The sequence below is a fragment of the Danaus plexippus genome, chromosome 30 (assembly GCF_018135715.1).
Source record: "Danaus plexippus chromosome 30, MEX_DaPlex, whole genome shotgun sequence".
Taxonomy (NCBI): Eukaryota; Metazoa; Arthropoda; class Insecta; order Lepidoptera; family Nymphalidae; genus Danaus; species Danaus plexippus.
Window position 1 is genome coordinate 2,890,661 of NC_083557.1, and position 12,796 is coordinate 2,903,456.

General features: G+C 34.4%; 1 protein-coding gene across 1 annotated transcript in view; it reads left to right on the forward strand.

Moving 5' to 3' along the window:
- The first annotated feature begins 8,453 nt into the window (after positions 1–8,453).
- Positions 8,454–12,796, forward strand: part of LOC116776522 (multidrug resistance protein homolog 49-like) — a 28,230-nt gene continuing 23,887 nt past the window's right edge. The window contains exon 1 of the mRNA XM_061525613.1: positions 8,454–8,653. Within this exon, the coding sequence (XP_061381597.1) occupies positions 8,561–8,653 (93 nt within the window). The 5' untranslated portion in view covers positions 8,454–8,560. The remainder of the gene's footprint in view (positions 8,654–12,796) is intronic.

Sequence of the window (12,796 nt, forward strand, 5' to 3'; positions counted from 1 at the left end):
TGAACCCATCACTTTCTAAGTGTTTTTTTTATGTCCCAAAGGGGAAACAAGCAGACGGCCTACCTGATGGTAAGTAGGTACCGTCGCTCATGAACGTCTGCAACACAGGGGTTGTAGACGCGTTGCCGGCCTTGTGTGTAAAAATTCCAAACTTTTACGTGAACGCGTCAATCGTCACACTAAATACGGAGCGTTAGTAGTATTTGATAAATTGGGATCGATACTGTCGCTTGGTTGGAAGCTTGGAAACGTTCCGGGATTAGTATTACAACGCAAATTTCTGTTAGCAATAGTGTTATCTTAAGTTTATAAGTCAATTCAAAGATCAAACAATTTCTTCGTACATTTCCACATCAAGCTGCACGATTTAATACAGGGTAACCAAAAATTTGGAAGTCCTTTAGTCCCATCCGGTTTTTTCCGATTAGCAGAAAAATCAGTGTTCTTAGCAGATGTTTGCATCATCACCCCACATGCCCAAAACTCGTCGGTTGTCATTCAATGACCTACTTTAATACTATAAAGTACTAAGATTTTTGAATGAAAAATAACATTCAAATGAATATAGAATGTGCCCTATGTCTTCCTGGTTCAATTGTCACCTAAAAACAAATTTTAGTGTTTCAATTAAATTAAACTAGAAGTGTATGCTTTATTAACAGAAGATTCAATAATTAGTGACACATAAAGACAACACCGACAAAAAGATGGTGTCAAAGGTTAAGAAATGTTTTAGTTACAAACGATAACCTTTACATGATTACTCTTGAAGTATGTAGTTGCAATGAATAAAATATATTGAATAGAAATATGTACGGCTAGGCTAGGTTATATAGTTTTTGTACACTGATTAAAGCTCTAAGGTAGATCGCGATATATATAGGTTACAGTCACGTAGTACGGTGATGTTATTAGAAAGAACGAATAGGCAATATTACCAGAAAAAGTAATTTAATATTTAGGTAAAGAGTAGAACGGTACAGTGATAGGAAAGTTCAGTTATATTGTCGTAGGCCACGTAACCGTTTGTATTGACTCCTGTGATCGATCTCAACCTATCACTTCCGAGCGTCTTCTGGTATTTTCGGAAAATCCTTCTGCGAACATGTTCTCCGGCAGAAAGTGAAAGCAGAGAGACAGCGAGAGGACTGCTTTTTTTGCTCCGTCATTCCTCAGGCAAAGCAGGTTGCATGAAAGCAGAACTAACATATGAAAAAGTCGGTTGCGTATCCGCCTGCTTCTGTTCTTCTCTCTAAGACGACAGGGGGTCAGCCCGTAGGACTCGCTCACAAGTAGAGTAAAAAAAAATAACATTATGCCAAAAGAGCGTTCATTAAATAGGTAATAGTATAAAATTCATGACTTCGAAGTATGTCATTTCTAATGTTGTAGTCAAGATACATCTGTATGTACCTCAGAGATAATTCAGAGCAATTAAATGTAACTAATATTTTTCGGATAACTACGCGTATTTTATTATTTTTAAAAATTTCATACTTCCGACGTTTCGGTTACTTTGTAGGATCCGTACCGTTACGTTACGTAACGCGTTTACGCGTTACGCGTTACGTTTAAATTCATACTCGCTAAAGTATTAGATCTCATCAAGAGCATTTGTTAGATTCTATGGAATTAGCAGCATCAATTCAAACAATAAGGATTCGGGACTACTATCCCAATGGTAGTTAACAAACGAACAATCTTTAGCGGTATTTTTTTAATATCTACTCAGTAACTGCTGTAAAATAAATGGAAACAAATTAGTTTACTTTGACTGCAACCAATGAGTAAAATTTGTTACAAATAGTTTTTTTGACATTCTTCAGTTCTATTCTAAACGTAACAATTGATTAGTTATCACGTATGGGCTTGTTAACGGCATATAGGCACATAGGTTGAATCAAAAAAAATTGGGTGCCCAAAAATACTTGTGTTTTTTTTTTTTTTTTTTTTTATTTTGATCTCCTAGTGTTTTTCTTGGTATAATAAGCATGCAATTCAACACATATAAGTATTTCAATATAATATATAATGTACCTAGTACAAATAATTAACGCATCGCAACAGGTACCTACAGGTTAAAGCAAATGTAATAATAATCCTGGGAACTCGGGGTGGCGGCGTGGGGACGTCGTCGCCCATTGTACCGGGTCCCCGAGCTGGTTAAGGTACGCATCATACTCCATGCGTGCCGTAAAGAAGAAATAGAAGGGTGAAAAACACTCTTGCAGAGTCGGTCCTGCTAGACCCACACGGCAGGTAGACTGTCGGCGGAGTCGCGGAAGTCATACAAACAGTTCCCGTGGCTCCTCCAATGGCGGTGAAGAGGGAGTATCGCTGAGTTTTTAGTGGGTAGAGGCTGCTTCCATTTACCATCTTTCGGGAGCAGCGAGTCCCACATACCCGCGGTCGGTTTCCCCAACTGGCCTGGATGCGGAAAAGCATTTTCTCAGGGTAAAAAAAATAACAAATGTAATAATAATGAATTTATATGGGGTTTTCCAATAGGGACGCTTGAACTTTGACAGCTGATTGCGGCCATGTTGTTTGAGTGACAGCTGTCAAATGCAGTGTGTTATATTCATTCCGTCCTCCCAAACCACCATGGCAGGTTACAGTGTCGAGCAGCACGTGCAAATCATAAAATTGTTTTATGAAAATGGGTCTTCAGTTCGAGCAACGTTCCGCGCACTTCGCCCGTTTTACGGTCGCGATGATCGTCCTGCCGAGTCGACTATCCGTCGATTGGTGGACAAATTCGAGTCAACCGGGTCAGTTAACAATCAGCCGGTTCCCGTGCGTCAACGTAACGCGAGATCTGCCGAGAATATCGCCGCTGTGCGCGACAGTGTCCTCGAAAACCCGCGGCAGTCAATTCCGCGTCGCGCACAGGAACTCGGCCTTTCGCAGACGACAACTTGGCGAATTTTGCGTTGTGACTTGAGCCTGCACCCGTACAAGATCCAGCTGACCCAAGAGCTCAAGGTTAATGACCATAGACAGCGCCGTGTGTTCGCTGACTGGGCATTAGAGCAGTTGGAAGTTGACGCCGATTTTGGCAAAAAAATCATCTTCAGCGACGAGGCGCATTTTTGGATGAATGGCTATGTCAACAAGCAAAATTGCCGTATTTGGGACGAGACCAATCCACACGAGGTTCACCAAGTGGCAATGCACCCGCAGAAAGTGACTGTTTGGTGCGGATTTTGGGCCGGAGGCGTGATTGGTCCGTATTTTTTCGAAAACGATAATGGTGTGGCCGTCACCGTCAATGGTGAGCGATACCGGTCGATGATAACCAACTTCTTTTGGCCTGAAATCGAGAATATGGATCTGGACAACATGTGGTTTCAACAGGACGGCGCTACGTGCCACACAGCACACGCTACGATGGAAGTTCTGCACGAGCAATTTCTGGACATGGTCATCTCGCGCGGAGGCGACGTGAACTGGCCACCGAGATCGTGCGATTTGACCCCGCTGGACTTTTTCTTGTGGGGTTTTCTTAAGTCGCAGGTCTATGCCAACAAGCCGCAAACCACCGATGCCCTCAAAGTCAACATACGCCACGCCATCGATCAAATACAGCCCGATTTGTGCGCCAGAGTCATCGAAAATTGGACCTTTCGTGTGCGCGCCACCAACCGAAGCCGTGGCGGTCATTTAAATGATGTCATATTATATACATAATGGGGTCGATAGACCTTCCAAATAAAAAAAAAATTTCGCAAATATCTTTCCTACATGTATTTTTTTTTGCATTTCAAAGATCAAGCGCCCTTAATGGAAAACCCTATATCTTTCTAACTTTTTGCCTTATATATCAGACTGTATTTGTGTCATAATGAGATCTAAGATTTTCGCGAGTATTCATTTAAATGAAACTAGTATTATTCGGATTTACTACGCGGATTTTATTATTTAAAAACTACATAATCCCGACGTTTCGGTTACTTTGCAGCAACCGTGATCACCTCGTCTGCCCGTGATCACGGTTGCTGCAAAGTAACCGATTAAGTAATTATTCGAACATAAAAAATGGTCCTTTAATACCGTTAAATTACTCGCTCGCTCGCTGCGAGCCAGATAATCTAGAAAAGTTGATTGTCGTTAATTGTAGGGAAGGTCGAAGGGAAAAGATCACGTATTAGAACACCAAGCCACTGGTGTGCCTAATCACGGCTTTATCGGGTCTCCCCATAACAGTGGCGTCAAGAGAAGCAACTTACCGAAGGAAGTGGAAAGATATAGTGAACAAAGCGTCCAGAACTTTCAAGGACACGACTTTCAGTAACCAAGAAGACGACTAAGAACAAGAATATCGACAACAACTATAGCATACAACGAAGATTAAGTCTCAGCAGCGGGCGCAAGCATACGGTGTGTGTTTAGTAGGTGAAGGGGGTAAATTCTAGTTACTGGCGAATTTCTTTGTATTTTAGCCATTATTGCTTAAAAACGTTCTTGTAATAATCCACTTATGACCCATTAATTTTGAAAAATCGACGTAGGTGCAGCGATTCTTCTTTTTCAGTGACGGCAAACAAAAATTAGTTTCTATGTGGTCATATTTCCGGTTCTGATAACCCTCGCTCAGATGTCTTCAATATTTACCGCGGAAGATACGTGACACAAATCCTTGATCTTGTCAGTCAGTTGAAGAACTGCCCGTGTCATGTAGGACATGAAATATTGTAAAAAAGTTGTTAGCGCGATGGGTACCTCGTTAACTTACTTGTTACCACCGTGTGGTAATTTCTTGGCAATGTTTTCTAACCATCAAGTTTTCTAACTGTCAAGAAAACCTTGATCCATTCAAGGTGTATATAAAACTTTGTCCGGATCTGCTTCCGAAAGCGAAGTTTATCGTGATGGCTAGAATGGAGATGGTTACTGTTTCTAGAACTTACATTACATTGACTTTCTGTACAAGGGCAAAAATCAACTCAATTTACTTCGAACCTCGCGAAAAGAACTTGGAGAATTTACAATGTCGCTGGTGCGTGTGGAGATGAAAAAACCTATTTAGATAAGTAAATTGTAATTTATACAAATACTTCATTGTTTTATCTGAGCTAAGTACTTGTTGGAACACACTAGTAAAAATCATACAGTTTTAAAGCAACAGTTTTACTTATTTATCAATTCATGTAAAATTATTTACATCCAGTGACGAAACTTCTCATCATTCCATGGAGTCACCGTTCGGGTGCCGGGTCCATCGCGTTACAAAAAGAGGAGTTTTATATAATTTAGTTTCAATGGAAATAACTCAAAAATTTTATATATACATATTTTGATAAGCCTGTATTTTTAATAACAACAAATAAGAATATTAAAAATATTCTGGCTTTTCTCAAAGTAACGACTATTTTATCTTAGTAAAATAAATTCCAGAAAGAATATTACAAATAGTTATACCTACTGCTTTTAAAAAAAATCCAAATTCAAAAATGCCAACTTTTTACATTACAAAACAAGTTCGTAATGACAAAATATTCCACAAATCAATTCTCAATGAAGCCATAGCATAAAAAAAAACTGTCATTGTCGGCGTTATATAAAATTAGTTTAAAAAAAAATGATATTTACTTAAAACTGGAGAATGTGTATTATAAAATCCTTTTTTTCCAATTAAATTACTTATAAGAAAAACTAATAATCTGAATCCATAAGCATTGATTTATCATACAATTGAAGCATTGATATTACCATTTAATGTTTTAAGTCATTATTTTCAAATTCCAATGAGATCGTTTGTTGTTACGTAATCAAAAATATTTTAATGTTTTACAGAAATATAAAAATTTAGATCTATATTATATTTAAAATAACGAAATAGTTGTAGTGAAAATATGAGACTTGAATTAAGATTGAAAACTCAAACTGCTAAACAAAATGACGTTTGTGACGTAACAGATTATGAAGTTAATTACAGATAATAAAGTTGATTGGCGTAAATTCATCTCAATATATTTATATAAACATAACCATTAACATAACTCTTAAAGTTTTATGTATATATACAAAGTAAGTTAAATATTTTTCATGCTTAGAAGTATGGAAAGTTGAAAGGAAAACACGATGTCATCGAAATTAGCGGTACTAAATTTACTAATTAGGTAAGATAGATAGATAAATAATTTGATTGAAATAGTTCAAAATTATACTCAATGAAAAGGTTTTAAATTAATAGCCCTCATTGAGGATTTTTTCCTAAATTTTCGTTATTTTTTTTTTGTATATACATGTTTGTTTATTAAGTTTTGACTATCGTTTATATGTGTATGTATATCGCTAGTAAGTTCACTGAGTCCAAGCCCTAAACCGGTTGTTTGGGTTCCATTCGTTTTCACAGAGATCTTGAATTTTTCAAGGACTTTAACGCTATTCTCTATAATATTTTTACTAGATAGCTTAGTATAAGTTTACACTGTTATCATAGACAATTACTTTATTGGTTATGGAGACTTAGTGTGAAGTCTTTGAACACTGAAATAAAGTCACTATTGTTCATTAGAGAATTTTATATATAAATCCTAAATGTTTTATGTCAAGTACAAATATTTAAGTATCATGCGAGAGCGCAATGATGTGACGCAGCCTGGCTCGGAGCAGGAGAAGATACGCGGGGTTTTTAGTCAGTAGGAGTCTGACACTCCCTCTTGCCCCACCCTGGGCAAGAGGGGCCATTCGACGATTTACCCCTTTAAAAAAAAGTGTCATGCCAGGAAGTTTAACGTGTTTAGAAACTCTTTACTATTTACTTAGATTCTCATAGTTTTGCGTTTTTCGTCCAATATCGATACGGCCTCCCAGTCAAGTTGACGCTCTTTCGTTGCCCTAGAATATCAAAATACAAAAAAAACTAATATGTATTTTCCGGATTTACTACGCGAATTTTATTATTTTAAAACTACATCTCGACATTAAGACGACATCTCGCCTTCCCGTGATCACGGTTGCTGAAAAGTTACCGAAACTTCGGGAGTATGTAGTTTTTTACAAAAATAAAGCACGCGTAGTACATCCGAAAAATATTAGTTTCATTTAAATGATTTAGCGAAAGTAATAGATCTCAATATTAACTAATGATTTTATAATCCGCCGGCCACGTACTACGTACTTCTTAGACACATCTCAACTATTCCCATAAAATATGTTTATATAAAGAGATCACACTTGACCTACTCATACCGTTTCTGCTGTGTCGGTTAATTTGTAAATTGCGCTATGATTCAAAAATGATATTTGTGCTAATTTGTAATACGATAGCTAAATTATATTTTGTTTCAAGGCTTCCGATAAGCACATTAATTTTATTTTCTTCCATTTAAACATTTTAAATTTTTTGAGCAAAAATTCTCTCCCAAATTTAATTAAATAAATAATCGATTTCCAAATACATATATCTGATTTGAGATGGATCCAGAAAATAAGCACATTACAAAAAAAAAAAGCAAAATCATATCGTTTTAAAGTTATTTGTACAAATATATATATATATATATATTTCTAATAAGACGAAACCTCTCAGCATTCCATGGATTCATCGTGCGGCTGCCGGGTCCATGATGCAGGGAGAGGAACTTCAATAGTGCCTAGGACTTGCGACCCAGGTGTAGGTTTAAGGGGCCACTAACTAACGCGCGTTAAACGCTCACCTCCACCGTCCAAGCTCCTCTCTCTACCTAACCTATAAACTAAGTAAAACCATTAAATAAAAACAGAGTGTATTTGTAATGACTTATCTAATAACATTTCTCGTTAGCATTAAAAGCATTCGTGTGTACATTCGTGTGTACAAAATCAGGTAATTAGCTTTAAATTACTAATTCACTCCACATACCCGGAACGTATTAAATATGCTGATGGCTGTTAAACTTATTTTAAATTTATTTTACTGTAATAATAACTTTTACGTCTCACTAATAAGTGATTTATTTACAAATTACCTACTTAATTATGTCAACCCTAAGTACATTCTTAATGTACGTATTACATATTTTATGTCAAATTTGACTCACATATTTTTTTTTTTACGTACTTTTAAAACGACTTAAGTTCGATTGTATTCTACCAATGGATAAATAAATATATAACTTAGAAATTTTAAATAATACTAAGAAAAAAGGAATACTTATAAAATGCTAAAGTGAAAAAAAAAAGATAGAATTTTCAATACTATCAAAATTAAAGAAAATAAAAGGGGAATGTTCACGACGAACGTTCTATTAAAATGTGTTTTTAATAAAACACATGTTTTTATTTTCGTATAAAAACGTTAAATAACGTCATAATAATCGGTCACGGCTGACAGTTAAAATTCTAACTGTCCCTTAAAAATTGTCATGAAACCAGTTTTTTTTTTAAATATAATTAATCTATAACAAAGATTTCAAATGTAAATTGTAACAATAGCGAAGATTCAAAGTCAATTTCCCTCAGTTGTGGTTGAGTTAGCGGCGGAAACGCGCGCTTTGGCAATATATATATATATACGTATATATATATATATATATATGACTTAGGGTGTATTGTGAAAATTAATGAATGAGTGATGAAGAGCCAGAATAAGAAGTTTATGAGCCAGAAGGCTTATGACATGGGAAATAAAGAAGAGAAAAGAGAAGGAATAGGCTTTTTTGATTTGGTGAGTTCAGTCTTATTATGAAACAAAACGATAACCGATATAATACTTGTTTTACAAATAAAAAATAAAATAAGATTCTCTTAATTATTCAACGTGGAATCATTTATGATTTATTTTATGTGAATTTAAAATTTTCTTATGCGGGTAGACGTACATTTTTCAGGTACCGTTAAATTTAAACTCGTTAAATTAAAGTATTTGAAAACGAAAAAAAAAATTAAATATTTTTGGTAACGAACACATTATTTTATATTCTGTTAATTCAGTTTTGTTATTTGATTTTACATATCGGAATAATATCAAAATGAGAGAAACCGGTCCGCCCTCGATGTTACTTATTACAAGAACTTAAATTTTCGTATCTATCGTGGAAAAGATTTTGGCATATATATATATATATATATATATATATATATATATATATGTGAGAGTTGTTTTCATTATTGAGAAAATTTGCAAATAATTTTATATAAAATTCCTATTTATTGTTCTCAAACTTATACATAATTTTATTAATTTTCGTTCAACTTATTATTGACAATGAAATATTTTATTGCGCCACATTTATATAATAACTTTAAACGCGCCGTTCTTCGTATCATGTTACTTGTGTCCGCTACATACTATGATAAACCACTACTCTGCTTGATGAATGAAAACTTGTTATACTTTGGCTATAGATAAATAAACTCAAATAAATCATAAATATAACTCACTGTTATATCAGCCATGATTATCAGTTATTTTATTAACGATATCTTATTAATTGCTTTATTAATTACGTTATTCATTTGTTTTTTTTTTTTATTAATATTTATTTAGAAAATCGTCATCACACGAAGCAAATAAGTACGTGCATTAGAGACGCAACAGGAAAATGTAAATCGTATATTTATTCTCATATTTTAAATAGATTTCAAGATAACTATATTTAAATCGAAATCATATTAATCAATGTTTTTTCGTTTATTGTTATTTATCTAATATTCTGCTTATTTTTTTACGTTCTTCTAGATTCTAGAAATTTATTTTATGTAAGTATATCTGTCGCTAGATAAGACCCATTTTAAAAAGATTCATCTCGCTTATATAATATTTTTATAAGAAAACATAAATCAATCGTTATTTATAAGAAAATAAATAGCTTCAGTTTATTTTGAGAAAACAATAATTATTTGTTTATATGAAATTATTTAAATTATATAAATCTGAGCAATTCACAATAAGAAAAAATTGTGATATGGTACAGGCTAAGTTGAGGGAGCGGGTTCGAAACCTGGCAGGTACCAATGATTTTTCCGAGTCATATGTACTTTCTAAGAGTATTTAGACACCACTGAGGGACGGTGAAGGAAAACATCGTGAGGAAACCTGGTCTTATATTCAAATTATAAGTTTGATATCGCTAACCCGTCATGAGCGAGCGTGGTGATTAATGATCTAACCTTCTCCATGTGAGAAGAGGTCTTTGCTCAGCAGTGGGCTCCGATAGGCTGATGATGATGAAAGACTAAGTAGGTTAATGAAAAGGGTAGTAAACTTTTAAGTTTTACTATATAAATAATCTTAAAAATGTGCGTATGTTTGTTGATGTTATTGATTAATAAAATTTTTATATCTATCATCATCATCATCATCATCTATCAAAAAAAAAATACCTTTTTGCATTTTAATATATATGTTTAGGAGACACTGAAGCGGTTTCTAGTATTTGTGGTTTGAGTAGTTGATACTGCATATTATTTGTATATAAGTAAATTATAATAGTTTTTAATATACAAAAACTTAATTTTCTTCTAATAAAATGATTTCAAGATAAGTTATAAAATTGCAAATACGTCCAATCAATGTCGTTCACTGAATTTCGGGCCATTTATACAGAATGACTTAATTTAACTTCAAGACATAATAGACTCAAGTATTCTGTGTACTACATTTACAACTATTTACAACTAGAACGTAAATAATGTCGATAAAGTGATATTGATAATTAAATTGGAACAACTACAGTTTTTTTTTAAATATTTTAATTGAACTATCAGTAACTCTAATCTGCGTATATCTAGTTTGCCTTTTAAAATTATTATCACAATTGGGAGATTATATTTTTGTTTATTAAGAAAATGTATGTCAAAAGTATTCTATAGAGAAGATGACTTGCAGTCTTAGTCCAAGTCTGCGAGAAGATAACTTGCAGTCTTAGTCCAAGTCTGCGAGAAGATAACTTGCAGTCTTAGTCCAAGTCTGCATCGTCACTCATCGTCACTCAATAACGTACGTTAATACTGTGATGTGAGTCATCTAGATATAGCAACTGTTAACGCTACGTATTCAGTGATGGAACTCAGACTAAGCCCGCTGTACTTATACCAATAGTATTTTAAAGTTGGCAATGCAATTTCTATAAATTTATTCCCTTTTGCTTATTTGGTTTCCAACAAATGTTCATAAATAGACCTGCGTTACAATGTATGATATAATTTACATGTAATTTTAATGTCATTAAACATTATAATCTATATACAGATATATATAAGATTTCTATAATACTAGTTGATTCACGTGACTTCGGCTGCTGTTAGACAACGTTAACAACAACAACAAGCAACAACAAGCTGTTAACGAAGCTCCGTATGTGCAAGAAAGGCGTGCAGATATGCTTGTAATTTAAATTTTCGAATTAGTTTCGAATATTTTATTAAAAAAAAGTTTTAATTTGCATTGTATCTCGTGATAAAAATCTCAAAAATATTTGCAGATTAATGTATATATGTATATTTTTTTTCATAACGAGAGTGTTTTTTGAATCTTTTGCTTTTATTATTCAGCATTTCCAATAAGTCATTAGTCAAGACATCTCGCGTCATTAGTGTATATAATGACTTCCATATAAATACTGCGACTGTTACGATTAAGGTTAATTAAGTTAAGCATGAAGGATATAATAAACAAGATGTGTATATGATTTGGGGTAGTAACGTCACTTCCTTCGTTTTCAAATCATTTATTTATTTACAAGAAGATTCATACACATAAGAAGTTATATCAAATATTTTGGCAAAGGCATTAATTTTAAATTCTTCCTGTCAATCCTCTTTGTTAGTTTGGCTGTGTGTTGAAGGTTCATGTGATGGTTGTAGTTAATGTCTGTGGTTATCGATTTTTTGCTTCTTCTACGAATCTTTGTACAGATTTGTAGAATTCTTAGCTTGAATGTTGCATCTCAGTAATAAATAGGACTAGATTTCAATCAATATTTTATTATTGTTTCTGATAAAACTAATTGTTTGAAAGTGTTCATTATATATATATGTATAGGCACAACCGCTATTTTTTGAATAACTAATAATCGAGGGTAGTTGAAATTATCAGTCGTGGCGGCCTGGAGGTTAAAGGCCCGCCTCTCATACGTGAGAGCGCGGGTTCCAAACCTGGCAAGTACCAATGTGATCTTTTCCGAGTCATATGTACTTTCTAAGAGTATTTAGACACCACTGACGGACGGTGAAGGAAAACATCATGAGGAAACCTGGACTTATAATTTCAAATTATAAGTTTGAGATCGCCAACCCGTCTTGAGCGAGCGTGGTGATTAATGCTCCAACCTTCTCCATGTGAGAAGAGGCCTTTGCTCAGCAGGGAGCTCCGATAGGCTGATGATGATTAATATCATGCTCTTGGCACACCAGGTACAGCACGCTAAGTGCCCTAACTGTTTCCAGAGCTATGCCATATGAAAGACTAACATGCACCAGAATATCTCGAGTCATTGCACTGCATTGTTGGTTACTAACATAACTATTGTCTTAAATATGCGATAAGGTGTCCATGCAATACATGTTACATAGACTTACAGAGTAATAGAAATCGGACGATAATCAGCAGGGTCTATACTTCAGGGTCAACCTGGTTCCTTTCCTCGGTACAGGTACCAGGTCGCGAGGCTTTAAGTTACGTTCACTAAGAACAGAGGCAAGAACAAGACAAAACAATACATTCACCCCATAATTTTCGTGTTTTTCCATGAAAATATATATAATTGTGATATTTTATATTGAATTAAGATTTCGTAACCATTGAGCCGGCCGTGAAACATTAACAAAACATATTAATGCCTAGTAAAAAAATTACGACACATTTATA